This window comes from Syngnathoides biaculeatus, chromosome 14, assembly GCF_019802595.1.
Source record: "Syngnathoides biaculeatus isolate LvHL_M chromosome 14, ASM1980259v1, whole genome shotgun sequence".
NCBI lineage: Eukaryota > Metazoa > Chordata > Actinopteri > Syngnathiformes > Syngnathidae > Syngnathoides > Syngnathoides biaculeatus.
This window is the reverse complement of record NC_084653.1, coordinates 14,918,643-14,939,337: the sequence shown is the minus strand read 5'-3', so window position 1 is coordinate 14,939,337 and position 20,695 is coordinate 14,918,643. Positions and strand designations below refer to the sequence as shown.

At 41.6% G+C, this 20,695-nt stretch overlaps 1 protein-coding gene across 2 annotated transcripts in view; it reads left to right on the top strand.

The window, feature by feature from the left end:
* The window catches only part of lrch1 (leucine-rich repeats and calponin homology (CH) domain containing 1), a 48,030-nt gene that overhangs the window by 3,215 nt on the left and 24,120 nt on the right, over positions 1-20,695 (top strand). For both annotated transcript variants that reach the window (XM_061841041.1, XM_061841040.1), the window contains exons 2-4: positions 14,784-14,928; positions 18,934-19,060; positions 19,151-19,256. In XM_061841041.1, the coding sequence (XP_061697025.1) occupies positions 14,784-14,928; positions 18,934-19,060; positions 19,151-19,256 (378 nt within the window). The remainder of the gene's footprint in view (positions 1-14,783; positions 14,929-18,933; positions 19,061-19,150; positions 19,257-20,695) is intronic.

Here is a 20,695-nt window from a genome sequence, read left to right as displayed (position 1 = left end):
TATCAGCGTCTCAGAAAATGTATATATGTATGTTGTTTTTAATTTTTTTTTAACAATTGGTTTCATCTCATCCTGTTCATTTTCTGAAGGAATCAAGTTCAGATAAGTGCATTTACCAAATGTTCAGGGAAGTCTTTGGTTTAATACACTATGAGAACTTGTTCAAAATATATAAATAAATCCATCCATCCATTTTCTTTGCCGCTTATCCTCACGAGGGTCGCGGGGAGCGCTGGAGCCCATCCCAGCTGTTAACGGGCAGGAGGCGGGGTACACCATGAACTGGTTGCCAGCCAATCACAGGGCACTTAGAGACAAACAGCCGCACTCACAATCACACCTGGGGGCAATTTAGAATGTCCAATTATTGTTGCCTGTTTTGGGGAAGTGGGAGGAACGGAGTCAGAGTGCGCGGAGGAAACCCACGAAGGCACGGAGAAAACATGCAAACTCCACACAGGCGGGTTCGGGATCGAACCCGGGATGTCAGAACTGCGAGGTTTTACCACCTACTGCACCGTGCCGCCTATATAAATAAATATTTGTAATAATTAAATAGTGACATCATACTTAATCCCTCCTTCCATTTTCTATACTGCTTATCCTCAAGAGTGTAATGGGTCTGCTGGAGTTTATCCTGGCTAATTGCGGGCCGGAGGCAGGGTACACCGTCAACTGATCACCAGCCAATCATGGGGCACATTTATACAAACAATTTGCACTCACATTTACACCTACGGACAACTTAGAGTCTTCAATTAAAGTATTTGTATTTATTTATACACTATACTAACACTAAACAGGTGAGTTCTGGGCTACATATTTTTTGGGTGTCACGCAGACTGAAAAAAAAATCTCTGGGTCCGTTGCCCTCTGTGCTATGCAGCAATGGCATGAGTGACTGACGTGATAACTACGCAAACTACATAAAGATATTACAACAACAAAAAATTGCTAGCCTTTTTAATTATCAATTTTTTCTCAATTCATTGGTCCAGCCCCATTTGATATATATATTTTTTTGTTTACTGACAACTATTCATTTTGGAGATGCGAGGATTCCCGACAGCAATGATCTAATAAATTGTACGGTGGTGGAGTCTTTGGTGTGTTTAAGATTGGCAATAAAAGTGCTTTGCCTGCTTATTATTTCATTGTACTTCCATATAACTTCCACTTGATATTTTTGTGATTTAAAATCTTTCATTGACAACTAAGAACTTTAAAAGCGTGTGTGGATGTGGGGGGCATAATAAAATCAATCACAATAATAATAATACTGAGCTTCACTCAAATGGTAGCTTTATCTATTTTTAGATGCCAGAAATGTATGTCTTTAGACGCTCCAAATCAAAACAAAGATGCTCAGTTGCTTGAGGATTTTGTGTTCGAGCCTGAAAGACGACAGGCCATGTATGAAAACGTTGTCTCTGACTTTGCGGTGTCTCCCAATCTGACAGACGCCAAATCCTTTTCAATAAATAAACTGGAGCAATCGCCCCCCCCACACCCGTCCCATCGCCCCTCCCCCTTCACCAAATGTAGGCCAAAATCTACCACACACACAACATACTGTGCCACACACACACAGACAAAGTTACACACACTGTCACATTCAGACTCACTCCATAGCGCATCACTTCAGGCTTATCGTAATACACCGTGAATCTCACGGCAGCGTACATAAATGAGCGTTATCACACGCTTACACAGACGCACACACAAGCATGTCTGGCTTTCAGTCAAATCAATTGAAACGTGTTGAGGGAAGCTTTCTGAATCGCAGTTCAACTTTTGACCCAATTATGTCTCGCACTGGTCGGAGTTTGTCTTTGCAGGACCTGTTGAAAGCCCAAATCTGTAGGTCAACTTGGGTTTTGAAGAGCCTCTGTAAATAACTCATTTGAACCTACAGCGACTGCTCAAAGCAAAATGGCATGCATACTCTTGGTCTCTTCAGGCATTGCTTGGTGAGACTTTATTGGGGGTCTACTCCTGATAGACATTTCTACCAAATTACAAAATTGCTTAGTCGAATTAGATTCTGGGTTTTAACTTTCCAAAAAGTTGAATGACCCCTGGAAATGGCTTTTAAAAAAAAACGTAAAATTTCCCACTTCAAGTCAAAATGCTAGACTTCCTGTGCAGGGATGCAAATTTTCCGCAGATTCACGGAATTTTTTCAGCTGAAATTGTCATTTTTGTGAAACGTGTGAATCCGTTGAGAAAAATGGGGGGGAGGGGGGGTGGAGATAGGGTACAGCTTAACGTGGGGCGAGGCTGTGATCAAGACCGGCCGCCAGCATCTATCGGCAACGTTCGTCGTGAAATTAGTCACAGCATTAAATTTGGTGTTTATAATAACGACAACATTCCGATTTCCGGCAGCATTTTGGCGGTATTTTCACTCTGATGCATTTCACAGAGAAGCATTCAGTTTACTACTGCATAGTTATAACTTATAGACATACGTACGCATATGTTATCGAGCGGTCATCACTTTCGCCAGTTTGGAGCAAAAAGATCACGTTCATGGCAGGGAAATTGATCAAAACCACGGGGTAAAAAAGTGTTTCAAACGGGCATGTCTTGAAAAAAGTGTAACCATGCAGATAGGAACCAAAACTGTATCAACATGTTTAACTGAACACATACAAAAAGTGGACGTTCCGGGCAAACTTCTGTGGACGCTGTGTTCCGATAGGAGCAAAAAATATCCAGGAGAATATCCAAACCAGGAAACACAAAGGTAATTTCTCAAATGTGATATAATTGACGGCTGTTAATACAATTAGACCTATCTGTAGCATTGGCTCTGTACATGAAGCATTTTATCGCTCACTTTTATATTTCGTGATCTCTTATATATATATATATATATATATATATATATATATATACACACACACACACACACACACATATATAAACAAATTACTTGTGTACTTATTTGTGAAGTATAACTTGTAAGTGCAGTAGCCTATTTGATATAAATTTCACTCAGTCTGTATTTTTATGTCTGAAGTTTGGGAAAATTATTTTGGTTGTTTGGACTTATATTTTAAGTTTTCAAAATATTATGATTTGCCCTGTATTTTCACAGTTAGAAGTACCCAGAAGGCACAATTTAACAGTGTATTTTTCCAAATTGGTCATTCTCATTCTTGCTGTGGAGTTTCAGGCATGGCTTCCTGAGACTAGTTTGCGGGTCTACTCATGATAGACGTGTCTACGAAATTTCAGGTTGCTAAATTAAATTGGCTTTGGCAGCAGGATTTTCAAAACGTTTCTGGGCAATCATGACAGCGGTTACATCAGCACTTAATGCTGATATGCATTTAGTGGCGTGTCAGTTTAGCTTTGTGCGTTTTAGACTACTTCCTCTTTTCAGTGATATTGCTTGCACCAAAAGCTGTTTTAATTGTACTTTTTCCATTCATCCATCCATTTCTTTCAAATTTTTGTATTTATGTATTTGAATGCTTTTAATCATGTAAAGCGCATCGAGTTACTTTGTGTATAAAATGAGCTATACAAATAAATTTGCTTTGCTTAGTGACATTTAGCACCATTGCTCTATCTGTATTACATACACACACACGCACAGACTGTAACAACCCCCCCTCCCACTGACCCACATATCACGCAGCCTTCAGCACAGCCACGTGTGTGTGTGTTTTGAAGTCTGCCAAGTTCCTAGTTCGAGCCCCCTCTGCCTAAATCCTTAATCCTGTTCATTTCTTTGTCGCTTTTTTTGCTATTTCAGCACCGCATCCACGTTTTTCTGGCGCTCTCAAGCTCAAGTGAGCTAACAGTGTTAGCAAGCTGGTTGAGTCGCCCAAAAATCAGAACAAAGGAAGCGGTCGCGGCAGCCTACCGACCGCCGCCGAGCTCTCTTTTCTCCTCGTCCTACTTTCTCCTGGTCGGGAGGCGCGAAAGTGGGACGAGGAACGAGCACCGTGAAGAAGGATTTGCAGTTACGTAATGCGAGTGACAATAAATCATTTAAGTTGTGATTGTCTACTTTGTTGACAGTGTGAGGACACCTATGTCACATTTGTGAATGTGTTCATGTGTTTGAGTGTGTTAGAAGTGTATGAGTGTGTTATGTGGGTTTTTGTGCAACTAATGAGAGCAAAAGTATGTACGTGAGGGACGAGAAGAAGATTCTGTAATTGGGTGTGTATGTGTGTTAGTTTTTGAGTGTTTTTCTGTGTCTAGTGTGAGTTTATATTTACGGTACATGTGAGTGTGTTTGTGAGTGACCGTGTGTTATGTGTATGTGAGACAGATTGTATGTTTTATGTGAATGTGTGAGTGTGTGAGCATGTTCATGAGATCATGAGAGAACCATTATAAGTGTAAGTGAATGAGAGTGTGGATGTGTGTGTGTGTGTGTGTGTGTGTGTGTATTTTGTGCACAAGAGGGTGCGTGAGTGCCCGTTTGTGTATCATGTGAAAGTGAGTAAGTGTGAGTATGTGCATGCATAAGTATTTGTATGGAAGTTTGTTTCTGAGAATGTGCAAGCTGGTAAGTGTGTACATAATGTATTTGTGTGTGAGGTAAATTGTCTGTGTGTGTGTTACAATGAAGTTGTCGTCGCGAGGCTGTAATTGTGTAAGAGCAAATGCATTCCGTCCAACTTAGCCTGCAGCGACTTGAGAGGCGAATCAATCTACTGGAGCATAAAAGATGTTCCTTTTGTGTGCGTTGGTGTGTGTGTGTGAGGTCGCAACAGATGGACATAAGTCGAGAAATGGGTCGTTTGGAATTCCTGTGGGCAGGGCGTCTTAAGTTTTCCAAAATGAAGGCCAGAATCTCCATACCTGAAATCATCTGAAAAACATAAACTCAAATGTCTTTACAAGCCAAGTTTAGTCTTCCTCCTCTTTAGGACAAATGGAGAAAAATCCAATTATGTATTATGGATAGACACACACAATTACGTAAAGCCATCACAAAACTATCAAATAGTCCCATCATAAATTCCTGACATGCCATGTTTACTCTTAAGGCTTTTTTTTAGGCTCAAGCGTGCGGCGACCGCACTGACGTCACTGCGTCTATCCCGCATGGACTTTGCCTTTTTATACTTGAGCGCAACCCACGCACGTAGTTCTCGGTCACATTATGCAATGCGAGCATTGACGGACGCGCGAGCGCAGGAATAGGAAGAGGCTTTTAGCTTTCATGACAACAAATTCAAGGTTTTATATAAGTCACACACACAAAAATAGATTGAAAGTGCAACTATTCATTTTTTAGGCACCTCAGGGACTGCATCATAAAAACAAAGATTCCATTAAAATGCTCGCATATGCCCAGTTGTGTCTTGTTCCTCATGATGACTAATGGAAAGGCGCATCTAATTAAGGATTTTTATGCCCCCTGAACTGTCACGATGGACCCAGAAGCAGGCGGAGGCTGAAGAAATTTTGTGGCTCATGGTTTATTGACAAGGGATTCAGAGGTGGAACCTTGAGGTGTACATACGATAGGGAGGGGTCCACCGGGTGGTGGTGTGAGCAAGTGGATGCCAAATGGCACGGTAGAAGAGGTCAGCAAGCTGGGAAACACAGAAGGAGCACTGAGGACGAGGAAGAACATGGAGCTCAGAAATATCGCAAGCACTGGAGTATCTTACGTGTAACTAGCGAGCCGTAGTACTACGGGTAAAAATTAATACTCTGGCAGTGGAGTCTTGGATCTGGCAGGCTTAAATGCAGGTGATCATCACCATCAGAATTATAGGATGTGATGTATATACTGTAGACCAGAGGTGCTCAAGTCGATCGCGAGGCAGTCTTGGTCGATCGCGGGACAGCTTGCCCCCCCCCCAAAAAAAAAAAGTCAACCAATGTTCCCTCTAAACTGCGCGTGTGCAATTGTGCACCCCTGATGCAGATATTCTGCTTTGTGCGCAAAAAAAAATAATCCAATGCAAATTGAAAGTATAACATACAGCGATTCAGTTTGTGGCATTTTGTAATGTGATTCAATGAGTGAAGGATGACTGGTTGTTACATCCAACAGCACAATACACATCTTTCTTCTTCTTCTTTTCCTTTCGGCTTGTCCCGTTAGGGGTCGCCACAGCGTGTCATCTTTTGCCATCTTAGCCTATCTCCTGCATCTTCCTCTCTAACCCCAACTGCCCTCATGTCTTCCCTCACCACATCCATAAACCTTCTCTTTGGTCTTCCTCTCGCTCTTTTGCCTGGGAGCGCCATCCTCAGCATCCTTCTACCAATATACTCACTCTCTCGCCTCTGAACATGTCCAAACCATCGAAGTCTGCTCTCTCGAATCTTGTCTCCAAAACATCCAGCTTTGGCCGTCCCTCGAATGAGCTCATTTCTAATCCTATCCAACCTGGTCACTCCGAGCGAGAACCTCAACATCTTCATTTCTGCCACCTCCAGTTCAGCTTCCTGTTGTTTCTTCAGTGCCACCGTCTCTAATCCGTACATCATGGCCGGCCTCACCACTGTTTTGTAAACTTTGCCCTTCATCCTAGCAGACACTCTTCTGTCACATAACACACCAGACACCTTTCGCCAGCTGTTCCAACCTGCTTGGACCCGTTTCTTCACTTCCTGACCACACTCTCCATTGCTCTGTATTGTTGACCCCAAGTATTTGAAGTCGTCGACCCTCGCTATCTCTTCTCCCTGTAGCCTCACTCTTCCCCCTCCACTTTTCTCATTCACGCACATATATTCTGTTTTACTTCGGCTAATCTTCATTCCTCTCCTTTCCAGTGCATGTCTCCATCTTTCCAATTGTTCCTCTGCATGCTCCCTGCTTTCACTGCATATGACAATATCATCTGCGAACATCATGGTCCAAGGGGATTCCAGTCTAACCTCATCTGTCAGCCTATCCATTACCACTGCAAACAGGAAGGGGCTCAGAGCTGATCCCTGATGCAGTCCCACCTCCACCTTAAATTCCTCTGTCACACCTAAGGCACACCTCACCATTGTTCTGCTGCCATCATACATGTCCTGTACTATTTTAACATACTTCTCTGCCACACCAGACTTACGCATGCAGTACCACAGTTCCTCTCTTGGTACTCTGTCATAGGCTTTCTCTAGATCCACAAAGACGCAATGTAGCTCCTTCTGACCTTCTCTGTACTTTTCCACGAGCATCCTCAAGGCAAATAATGCATCTGTGGTACTCTTTCTAGGCATGAAACCATACTGTTGCTCGCAGATACTTACTTCTGTCCTGAGTCTAGCCTCCACTACTCTTTCCCATAACTTCATTGTGTGGCTCATCAACTTTATTCCTCTATAGTTCCCACAGCTCTGAACATCCCCTTTGTTCTTAAAAATGGGAACTAGAACACTTTTCCTCCATTCTTCAGGCATCTTTTCGCCCGCTATTATTCTGTTGAATAAGTTGGTCAAAAACTCCACAGCCATCTTTCCAAATTGCTTCCATACCTCTACCGGTATGTCATCAGGACCAACTGCCTTTCCAGTTTTCATCCTTTGTAGTGCCTTTCTGACTTCCCCCTTAGTAATCATTTCCACTTCCTGGTCCTTCACTCTTGCCTCTTCAACTCTTCCTTCTCTCTCATTTTCTTCATCAACTTCTCAAAGTATTCTTTCCATCTATTTAGTACACTACCGGCACCAGTCAACACATTTCCATCTCTATCCTTAATCACCCTTACCTGCTGCACATCCTTCCCATCTCTATCCCTCTGTCTGGCCAACCTGTAGAGATCCTTTTCTCCTTCTTTCGTGTCCAACCTGGTGTACATGTCTTCATATGCCTCTTGTTTAGCCTTTGCCACCTCTACCTTTGCCCTACGTCGCATCTCGATGTACTCCTTTCGCCTCTCCTCAGTCCTCTCAGTATCCCACTTCTTCTTCGCTAATCTCTTTCCTTGTATGACTCCCTGTATTATGGGGTTCCACCACCAAGTCTCCTTCTCCCCTTTCCTACCAGATGACACACCAAGTACTCTCCTGCCTGTCTCTCTGATCACCTTGGCTGTCGTCGTCCAATCTTCTGGGAGCTTCGGTTGTCCATCGAGAGCCTGTCTCACCTCTTTCCGGAAGGCCGCACAACATTGTTCCTTTCTCAGCTTCCACCACCTGGTTCTCTGCTCTACCTTGGTCTTCTTAATCTTCCTACCCACCACCAGAATCATCCTACATACTACCATCCTATGCTGTCGAGCTACACTCTCCCCTACCACTACTTTACAGTCAGTAACCTCCTTCAGATTACATCGTCTGCACAAAATATAATCTACCTGCGTGGTTCTACCTCCGCTCTTGTAGGTCACTATATGTTCCTCCCTCTTCTGGAAATAAGTGTTCACTACAGCCATCTCCATCCTTTTTGCAAAGTCCACCACCATCTGCCCTTCAAAGTTCCTTTCCTGGATGCCGTACTTACCCATCACTTCTTCATCGCCCCTGTTTCCTTTACCAATATGTCCATTACAATCTGCACCAATCACAACTCTCTCGCTGTCTGGGATGCTCAGAACTACTTCATCTAGTTCCTTCCAGAATTTCTCTTTCAACTCTTGGTCACATCCTACCTGTGGTGCATAGCCGCTAACCACATTATACATAACACCCTCAATTTCAAATTTTAGTCTCATCACTCGATCTGATACTCTTTTCACCTCCAAGACATTCTTAGCCAGCTCTTCCTTTAAAATAACCCCTACTCCATTTCTCTTCCCATCTACTCCGTGGTAGAATAATTTAAACCCTGCTCCCAAACTTCTAGCCTTACTACCTTTCCACCTGCTCTCTTGGATGCACAGAATATCAACCTTTCTCCTAATCATCATGTCAACCAACTCCTGTGCTTTTCCTGTCATAGTCCCAACATTCAAAGTCCCTACACTCAGTTGTAGGCTCTGTGCATTCCTCTTTTTCTTCTGACGCTGGATCCGGTTTCCTCCTCTTCTTTGTCTTCGACCCACAGTAGCTGAATTTCCACCGACGCCCTGCAGGTTAGCAGTGCCGGGGGCGGGCGTTGTTAACCCGGGCCACGACCGATCCGGTATGGGATTCTTTAGATGAACGCTCATATTTTTTTGGCACAGTTTTTACGCAAACCCTCTGCATTTATCCGGGCTTGGGACCGGCCTACAGATTGCACTGGTTTGTGCCCCCATAGGGCTGCAACAGCACAATACACATACGTACTGTAAAAAAGAAGAAGCTACTGGTTTCTTTGGGGCAGCACACAGAACTTTCTCTAACCACGAGCACCCCCCTTAAAGACGTACACTCATAATTACAAATGTGACAGTATTTACGCAACCCATCAATGTGTTTCATAATGACAACGTCCACCATCGCTGCTTGAGTTAGTAACACAGTCTGGGCAACGTACAGCAAAGACGATCTAGACATGCTGCTTATGTTTACTTTCAATATTAACGGAGAAAGTTAAACAAAGAAATGCTGTTGTGACTGTCGGAGAATTTGAATAATTGAAGAAAAAGTGGTTAAACTGGACGACATATTATCTTTTCCGAGTGAGAAAGGTCTGATCTGAAGCCATAGTAAAAAGTGCAGGACGAGATGGTGTGTACTTTTAAAATTCCACCTTGCCACAGCCTGATCCAGGATGAAACCACGGACAATACAATGCACAAACAGCTAATTTTGCATTTTAAATATAGGAGGCAACATAACATTAACCTTAAAACGGTTTGGGGAGCATCATCATCATCATCCCCGTCGGTAGCTCACAAGAGGCTGGCTGCTTGAAAAGTAGATCTTGGGTTTAAAAACTCTGGGCACCCCTGCTATAGATTGCTTAGTTTAGTCATACACACATTCGATTATACATTTTTATAACACTGACATAATTGATCAGATGCCTCCATATTTAATCTAATCACAATACCCCAGCGAATGTGAATTAGTGGGAGAGATTAAAAGTCACGTATGTATTCGGTTATGTATCTTTTTGGCGACCAGCAACACACATCACAGCTAAAGTTGTTTTTGAAAACATCAAAGACTCTGTCCCAATGTGCTCACAACACATTCACAACGATAGTCTATGTTTAGAAATTGGACAAACTGCAAATATGCAGTTCTCTGCCCCCACAGAAACACACACACACTCGTGCTGACACACATTTTTACCGCCACTCATGCGAGTAGACTCTCACATGCACACACAAAAACTGCATAGCATGCAGAAACGCTCTCACGCTGGATGAGTTGTGTTGGCGTGTAGTTTCGTTGTCACGTGACCAACGGGAGGATGACACTGTATCTTTAATGCTGACATCGTGGCCAACGTTGGCTGCTGCTCTGTCAAGTCCTCTGTGCTCTCGCTGCGGTCTTCAAACGTTACCACACGTTCTAAAAATACAGACAGAGATGCTGAGTGTGCGTGTCACTGCATGGGTCTCTCTGTGTGTGTACTCGTTTTTGTGAGTGCATGCGCATTCGTATGTGTGTGCGGGGGAAGGGGAGTCTGCGTGTATGAGCATTTATTGTGTGGGTTTGGGTGCGCAGGTATGTGTATTCATACGTATCTTGTGTGGGTAGGAATGTGTGCACGAGTGTGTCAATGTGGTTGTATGCGTGTATGTTTTAGTATTGTTTGTATCTGCGTGCATGCTCCGACTGTGTGTGTGTTTGTGCCCGCATGCATGCGTGTGCCCACGTGTGTGTCTGTATGCATGCGACCACACCGGCTTACTCAGCTGTAAAATCCCTGACTCTCGTTGATTCTTCCGTTTTCTTTAGTCTACCATCAAGTCCTGGCGTCATAACCTGTAGCACAGGGTGATTAAAAGGATGCTTCCATGAATTTCCATTTAATTTGATTTAAATACATTTCCTTCTAGCTGCACCCGCAGTTCAAAGTGCTTCCATGTGCACGGCTTGGACTAACAAAAGGGCTCCGAGTATATTGAAGGTAGTTTACGAAAAGCATAAACAGTGTAGTCAGTAAAGCAAAGCAAAGCAAAATTTATTTATGTAGCTCATTCAAAACACAAGCTAAGTCATTGTGCTTTGGATGATTAAAAACATTTGAATACAAAAAATGAAAACCAAATGGCAAAAAATATAAAAAAAATGAACACTAAAAGTACAATTAAAAACAGCAAACAGTGCAAGAAATATTAACAAGTGGAAATACTCAAAAAAGCTTGAGAAAAAAAAAAGCGTTTTCAACGTGGTTTCAAAAACATTCACCCTTGGGGCTGACGTCACGTAATGATGCTGGCTTGAATGGCACCCTGCGTGATTCCCCTAGTTGGCTCCCTACTAGGTCGATGGTCTGGGGGGGTTGTGTCCAAAAACAAGGTCGGTGACATCTGATGCGTTCAAAATTGATTCTTCAACTGGCGCCCATATCAAAAATCACCACCGATTGTTGACTAATTTAGTGTCTTTGCAACCGTATTTAGCCTCTTTTCTTGCTGTTCTTGAGATTACTTTAAAAAAAAAACGACTAGCGACTAATTCCAATTTTAATACTCATTTTTACATATTTTTGCGTATGACAAGAGCTTGCCAGAAGACAGTTATAATATAAAATTGTCAAAAATGTAAAATCTTAATTTATTATAGAGCATGTTTATTTTCAAGCCTTGACCAGTTTGCGAAAAAGTTGTTTTCACCCCCACATTACAGTAGTGATACTCTTGAAGTAAATTAATTTTTTCCGTAACCAAGCTTGGAATTCACTTTGCCAAATAAAGTTTTCCCATTGAAATAAATTTAAATGCTGTTAATTCGTTCCAGACAAATATAATGACATTCAAACAAACAAAAATATTTTCCATTTTGTGCAGATTTTTCCTGATTTTCCTTTTTTTCTTCTGTCTTAAAATTAAATACTAAGGGAAACAGTATTATAAAACAATCAATGCTTTCAGTTACCAAGATCTTCACCGCTGTAAGCATTAAAAGAATTAATAATTTTTTTTCTTCAGTATATACATTTTTTTTTAATCGGCTGATTAATTGGTTATCGGATTTTTCTTCTGTCAAATAGAAACGGCATCTGTCTCAAAAAAATCCATCTCAATCGGGTCCTAAACATAACAGAATGTAACAAAATAAACAGCTTTTATATTGTGTAGTTATTGTATGTACTCTAGTATTTACTGTGTTGGCTGTGTGTCTTTAAGAGGCGTGGTCATGTGAGTGATTCAGTTTGTCCAGTTAACTGGCGTGTGCTCATCGGGATGTGAGTCATGGCTCGTAGCACCTCCCTACAAGTGTTCTCATTTGTATTTGTATGACTGACATCATCTCTCAAGGACATTACTGTACCTTGATTTAAAAAAAAGTCGGTCAAGTTACTGAAACTTTAGAAACAGTTTTCCCTATAAGTTGATCCAAAGTAGTGCTGTGGAAGTTTCTATTTGGTATCAGGAGAAATAAAGTAAATCCCCCCTCAAAGTAAATTTGTTCTGAATAATACATTGTCATTTCCTTTTGAGGCAGGGGATGGTACGATGAAGAACGGCAGCATGGCAGTGCAGTACAGCGTTGTGTGTGTGTGGGTTTTTTTTCTTTGCACTTCTGGTTGAGTCTGTTATTATAGGGAGAAGTCTCGCCTTTTTCCTGAGGATGCAGCTGCCCCACACACACACACAAACATCCTAAGACTAAGGTTTACACCCTGCCCATAGGTACTAACTATTGTGGGATTTACAGTCAACATGCACTACATATAGAGGTTTTGTGGTTATACACCATTATTTTTATGGCAAATTATTAGTCTTTAAATTTTCTATGCTCATCGCATTTATTGTGCATATGCATGCACGTGTGCTTTTGTGTACAGTGTGCCGTTGCCCATTCGTGGTTCACCGGTCGCTGCCCCGCATATTCGCAGAGGTTATTTTTTTTTCTAAATGTACCATACTTTCACGATCGTAGAGGTCTTAAATTCTCTTCTATGTAGAAGAGGTGCCACATTATACATGGCGCTTATAATGTGGTGCATCTGATGTGCACATTTGCAAATGTTCAACTTGTCCAATAAAGTACATTTTAACACACTGATTACACGGTGAGCGGGTATACTAGCATGTGTTTTAGTGTGTACGTAAGTCACCATATGATTGCACTCACGAGGCAGTGAGGAACAATTGCATTTTATATCTGTAAGCAGAAGAATTACATTGGCTCACATAGTGCCTGTGTAGGCAGGTCATTATTGACGATGTTGGCCATACTCACAGTGTCACATTGTCACATTGAAACTAAAATTACCACACCACAGCAAACAAAAGAATAACTAGCAAATAATAAAACATGCTTTGCGGCACTAAGGACCTCCTTCGTGCTGCAATGCCGGCTAGGAAGATATATATAGCGTTTAAAGTGCATGTTTTGTCAGTTATTTCGTGAGTCTTTCTTTTATCTGTTTTATTATCTGCTAGTTGCACTATTCTATTTGCTTTGGTGTTATCATGTGTGTCATTTCGATGTGACACCTTGAGTGTGACCAATATAGTCAGTAATGACCTGCCTACACAGGGAGTGTGTAGGGCATTGTAAGCTTTGTCTGCTTACAGATGTAAATAGCAATTAGTCCTCTCTGGCTTGTGAGCGCTATCATATGGTAGCTTACATATACACCACAACATCTGCTAGCGCACATGCTAACAGTGTAACCAGTGTGTGCAAGTGTACGTACATGCTCTTGATTTTGGAGAAAATCTACAACTTTTAAGTCCATCTTATGGTTGCGAAAATATGTTATGTCTCATACATCATGGTATATTACCAGTAATACAGCATCTTAATTGTGTATTTTTATTATTCAAAGGGTTGTAAGAAACGTAACCCCCAAAAGTAACGGCGATTCAATATCTGCGTGTGTGCATATCTTGAGCAAATCTTTACATACATCCATGTTCTGAGCTGCTTATCCTCACAAGGATCACAGGAGGGCGAGAGTCTAACCAGTTGCGACACCGTGCCATCTCAAATCGCTACAATTAAATAAATTTAATACAGAAGCAAGTTTTGGAATACATTTTTTTTTCTCATGCAAAAGCAAGTAACTTTGCTCTGGTGCTATCATAAGTGTTCAGTGCTTTTTGTTTCAACTGCAAGGGATGGAAGAGGGTCTCGCCAAGCTTGTCCTTGAAATGCAAGCTTTTATGTAACTTTAATTACCAGCAGCCACAAGTAAATTACAGTACCACTACTTTTGAGTGGAAGATCAAGATTAGGGGAAATGAGAGAAATGCTATTATGTCAGAAGCCAGAACAGTTTAGGCAGCTCATATTTGAACGGTGTATGTGACATATGGTATAACCAGAGTATGTTGTAACGGTAGGTAGTATAAAGTGCGTGTCGCCATCATGAGAAAAAAAAAGACGTAGTTTGTGGAGTGAATGGCAAAGGAGAAAAAGAAAAGCCACTGCCATTGAACTCAAGCCACGCAATGAGTTAGGGTTGCTCAGAGGCCATCACTTGTTTATACATAATTGTTTTGCCAACAAGAACACTCAGTCTCGTCTTATAGTCTTGAGGTGTCACAAAATTCATGAATATTCACAGGTCAAACTCACTGTTCTGCTTAAAATATTTCTTTTACCCAAATGCCCATTTTTTGGGTGAAACCAACCCATGTTAGATTGTTGATTAGAAAAGAAGGGGGAAAAAAAGGGAAAACTTTTTGTCTGCTGAAAGAAAAGATTTCTGTATTATTTGTTTTGGTTGGTTTGGTGCTTTTCTTGTAAAAGAACTATAACCATAACTTTGATTTAAAAAGGCTTTTTGTGTGTTTTCGTATGTTCAGATTTGTCGAAGAACCGTCTGTCTGACGTTCCCTCGGAAGTGTGCCACCTGGTGGCCTTGGAGACCCTCAACCTGTACCACAACTGCATCAGGAGCATCCCGGATGCAGTCATCAGCCTCCAATCGCTCACCTCGCTCAACCTTAGGTACACCCCAAAAAAAAAAAAAATGTTGAAACGAGGAAATAAGTGAGTTGTATCTCGGGATGTAGACTTCAAATATTTGGTTATAAGCCTCACCCAGTACATTTGTAAAGGAAATACCATTTGGTACATACATACGCCATAGCTGTGTAAAAGTACCCACATTGAAACACAAGATATTTACACAAAGACGGCACACAGAGTTTAACGCTAAGACCACCATGCGAACGCAAATGCCGCGCTAACAGAGGCGTTTAAAAAAAAAAAAAAAAAACACATTCTGGTAAAAATCACTGAGATACGGCAATAACACGCTAGCGCAGTGCTAACAATGCCGGACCGGTTAAAGTCAGTCCTTGGCACATATATTCCACTGGTCTCACTCTTACCTTTTCCACTCAAGTGCCCCCTTGCAGCCGTTAAAAAAAAATAATAATAAATAGTCGCATCACCGCGTAAACCGCAGTGTGAAAAAAGTCTGAAATTACGGTATTCATACAAAAAATTTTTTGCTCAGTTAAAGAGCATGAGAAAATAAGATTTCACTTAATGATAATATCTAGAAACATTTCCACAGGAAATTTCAAAACACTAATATGAATTTTAAAAAAATAATTTAAAATTTGCATTTCTTGTATCTCTCGCGACCCCTGTGATTAGCGGCTCTGATGATGGATGGATGGATTTCTTCTATCAAAAACATCAGGCATAATTTTTTTTTTAAAGGTGTAAGTAGCTTTAATGTTATGGAACAACTTCATTTAAGCAGCTATTTCCAGTTGTTTGAACGAACATTTCTGCTGAATGCTTTAAACAAATATGCATTTGTTGTCACATTTCTTCGGGGCCAATTATTATTATATACTTTTCTCGACCACTCCCTGGCGTAGTATCAAAACGCTGCCTCATTTGCGCAAACTGCACTGTCCCAGATTATCGCACTACTATGCACTTGAAATTGCATCCATCTCGAAGTCTCAATGCCCTTTGCACAATGGTCATTGCACTGATCTATTGCTCCATTAGGCACTCAACTGCTCTAATTGCTAGATGACTCTGCATCTTTTTGCACACCCCTCAAAAAAAGTGGACCGTCATTGCCAGATTACTAACAAGCATTTATTGCTCCGTGGCTGTTCTTGCAATGTCTCTTTCTCAAAAGTATTCTGTCAATTGACTGTCTGTTGTCGTGCTCGAGTGTCTCCAACTACCAGAGACAAATTCCTTGTGGGTTTGACTTACTTGCCAAAATAAAGTGATTCAGATTATTCAAGAAAATAATGCAATGACCGGTCATTTGTCTCACTCATAACGTGTGTGCTCGTAGGTCTTCATGTTAAAGCCCAAGTGTCATCCCTATAGACATTCTAAAATAGATATTGTAATGAAAAATACATATAACATTATTCACTTCAATGTCTATACGAAAAAATAAATGTGACCGGAGAGCGCGTCATCCATGCGCAAAGTTGCCAAAGTGTCATTCTACGACATCCAAGTGGTCGCCATATTGGCTGCGTCCTCCGTCCGTGACGTCACCCAGACATCCGCCAATGAAAACACGCGGTGGACCCTACTATGGGAGACAAACGCGCCCCTTCTGACACGGAAGCGCTTTTCGAAAAGGAGAACACACAACCGCGTGAAGTTACCAGGGCAATATTACACTATATTTTCGAGCCATATTCAGATGATAGGCGATCACAGCCAAACCGCATCCCGATGGCTCATCGCAGCCGGCCGATGTGGCTTAAGACGGAGCAGAGCGGTGCTGCTTTAGGGGGTTGTTCATAGACGCTGCAGTACACGATGAACAACACAGTCGAGCCAGGGCGCTTTGCTGCGCGCACGCGGCTGATTGAGGCATTCCCGGCTGGGTTCTTTAGAGCCGCCCCCGTCCGCAAAGCCCGAAGCGCAGACTTCGCAGAAGCCGTGAACGCCGAAAGCGGCGCCTCAGCCGGTGTGGCATATAATGGAGCCGAGCCGTGCTGCTTTTAGGGGGATGTTCATAGCCGCAGTACTCGATGAACACCGGTCGAGCCGGGGCGCATTACTGCGCACGCGCACAGATGAGTGAGGCATTCTTGGCTGGGTTCTTCAGATTCGTCGCCGTCCGCGCAGCAGCCCGACGCCGTCCGACGTGCACATCGACATATTTCGTACGCGGATCTTTTGTTACGTTATGAGAGACCGATTACGTGGTCCGCCCCAAACTATTATTTTTTTTGTAGCTGTATACACACCTACCTGTTATTTGGAACCCACGAAGCTCTCGTCCTCTGCACCCGTGCAATCCATTTTTCACAACGAACCGGGTCTCTTGCAAACTTATGAAGGTGAAATCCATTCTCCCGAGTGTTCAAGCAATGTCCAGGAATGCAACGAGCCGGCATTTTGGCTAACACGAAGGAACAACGAGCTACCTTCCCGGAGGTAAAAATAATGGAAACAAACGAGTCTACTGTCCTTTACATCACTTCCTGCTTCTTCTACAAAACAAATCCCTCGAGAGGATTTTCATGGCGGGAGTTACAAAAAGTAGTACACGTCAAAATCATGTTTTGTAGTGAAAAAACACATGGGCCCATATTGGCTGGCGTTTTTTCATTAATAACATGCTAAAAATCATCCATTTCATGACAGGAGCCCTTTAATGTCACCATTGTGATGAACTAGCCATGAAGTCATAGTTAACCGAAACTTAGCCCTCCACAGCGCTGACATGTTTGTAAGGCACGTTAAAGCTAATATTACTAACTTGCGCTCAGTTAATCTTCCCTCGTATTGAGTCGTTCACACAATTCTGGTTTTCTTCAGTGCAATTGCTGCAACATAGAAGACATGATGTTGTAATTGGTTAGGTCAAAGATCCAACTGTTAAACGTCATGCTGTCTGCCTCGCTGTTTATAAAGCTAAAATGCTTACAAACTTTAGACAGCTGTCTTTTTTTCTGATGTTTTTGTTTCATAGTCTTCGCCATTCCTGCTTGCCACTTCAACCTTCCCGCTCGGTAAATCAAATACGTAACAACCGCTTCTTTTTCCTTTCCTCGCCTAGGTGGGTGACGTAACTGCGTTGTGCTACGTTACATATTTCATGTGCGTCCCTTAATCCTTACAATCAATAGCAACAGTTTCCCGAGGCAGACAAAATTCCTCAAGCATTTTTTTTTAATTCAAGGTACTCAAAATACCCAGGTACCTCATCATATCGGATCTACAGTCAAAAAAGTATTGCATATTAATTGAAGTGAAGCATATCATATTGTGTCGTAATTTGGGTAAATCGTAGTGTAAACCATAATGTCTCTTTTTTATTGTATCAATTATTAATTGAGAGAAATCATAGTTTCCTAACATAATTTGAGTGAAAGGCAGGGAACACGATGGATTAGTTATCAACCAATTGAAGCCACGGTGTCTTAATTACAATAAATTGTTTTGCATATGAATGGGAATGAAACAGATTAGATTCAATTCGTATGTTGAGTGAATCATATCTAATGGCAGTTTTTATTGCATCAGAACTTGAAATGAATCAGATTGAATCTCATTTTTTGTGAATCGTATTGTATCACATCGAAATGTGAATCAGGAGTAGTATGATTGTATCGTAACTGGCGAAAATCACATCACATCGCATCATGAGCCAAGTGAATCCAATTCCAGATATCATGATCGTAATAAGATTTGTCAATTTTTCAACTTTTTGCAAAATGAGAAAAAGCATGCTAGTAGGCTAACAATATCTCAATTGACTGATTTGATTTGTGATTAGAGTTAATCGTACGGTATTGGAATGTGAGTAATTTCATTGCCTCAGGCATATCTTTACCCATCTCGTTAAAGAAAAGTCTTTTGAGGACATACAAATAGCACTGGCCTGAATGACCCAGAGGAACATACTGTATTGTAAAAGTCTTGAATACAGGATATTTTGTGTAGAGAGTGTCACTTCCTTTGCAAACGACAACATTGATGGCATTTCTTCTTGTATTATCCTCTCAGTCGCAACCAGCTGAGCTCTCTACCAGCTTGCCTGTGCACTTTACCACTCAGAGTCCTCAATGCCAGCAACAACAAACTTGTCAGCCTACCCGAGAGCGTCGGACAACTACGCCGCCTCATGGAACTGGTGACCGTTAACGCCATTTTTGTGGACTACTATCACAATTACAGTTTAAAAAAAAAAACGTATAAAGGTTGAGTTTGTCTCTTTCTGCAGGACATCAGCTGTAACGAACTCACAACTCTTCCTCGGCACATTGGACGACTGAGAGCTCTAAGGGAGCTCAATGTACGACGCAACCTGCTGTGCGTTCTTCCAGAAGGTTTGTTGGCCTCCAACGCTGCAACAAAATTGTAAATGCTAACAGGTAGCATCCTAACATCTGGGTATGTAACAAACTCGTGCAGACATGTTGAATCTGGAATGTATCAGGCCTCAGTGGACAGAGGATATACTTCTAAAGCTAAATGAAAACTGATAAAAAGGTAATATGATAACAGTTGATATGTTAAACCACCACCATAGAGCAACATGAATATGTAACTTGCTTGATAAGGATGCTCTGGTGTCAGGTACCGTTCTAAATGGGAACTTGATGAAATGCTACTAATGATAACAAGCAAGTTAACATCTCAGAACCTATGCAGACAATGTTGAGTTTGTGACCTCAGTGGACAGGTCAGTGTAGTACTGAAAGAAAGGCTTAATTCTAACAAATATGCAGAAATACATCACAGTGAGTACAGAAAGGCTACAGTAGATCAATAAGGATTTTACAATTTTGGATTTCAAATGAGAATTGCTGGAATCCTATCTGTTTATTTGCTAACATATACAGTGATGAAAGTCCTCCGAAATTTTCATGAAAATAGCCCCGGAAAATTGAGGAAAAATTGCCTAAAATTAATCCGTTAACATTGGACGAACATGTGTTTGAGTTCGTTGTTTTGCTTTCACAAGCGTAGCCATGTTGAGGCACTAACACTAGTAAGAGTAACGCCCCTCCCTTCGCATTCTCTCAAAACGTCGCTTATTTTTTGTGGTCTTGACGTTAATTTACATGTTTATTTCATAAATGTTGTTAACCAAACAATGTTGTTCCGACCGGTATTCATCTGGAAACAGGAAATGCAAGTTAACCGTACTGCGCATGTACGAAAGCGCATGTTCAGAACTGCTTCACATAATGCGAGCGCATTTACGTCGAAAGTCATTTACACTATGAGGCATGTCAAAGGAAATTCAGTTACACCAGGGGTGCTCATTGCGTCGAAAAAAAACATTAGACTATCATCCACCTCGTTGCTTGATTCAGGTGTGGTCAATACATCGCGCGCGTGCACATAAAGGCGCGTTCTCGCAAGCCGGCCTCCTATGTACGGCAGTCCCGTGGTGCGTAGTATTACTAGATCTATATCTAAGATAGTGAGCAATGTGGTCGAGTGTATCAGTACAACGCGACGTAAGAACTTTGAGACTTAAACGTTAATAGTAATTACTACAGATCAACTTCTTTAACATGTTTTGCTGTACGGTGTAGAAATTCTAGGATATATTTTCGTGTATATTCTATATCTTTACTATAATATGTATAATGTGGGGAAAAGGACAATTTTGGATGTCTTTTTACTGAATAGTTCACTTAACTCATTTGTCTTGAGATAAGATGGCATATTTTAATGACAAATTTGATTTTGTGCTATCCACTGATAGGGGGTTGGGGGGCAAAAAAATCTGGGCTTGGCCCTTGGGGAACTTTTG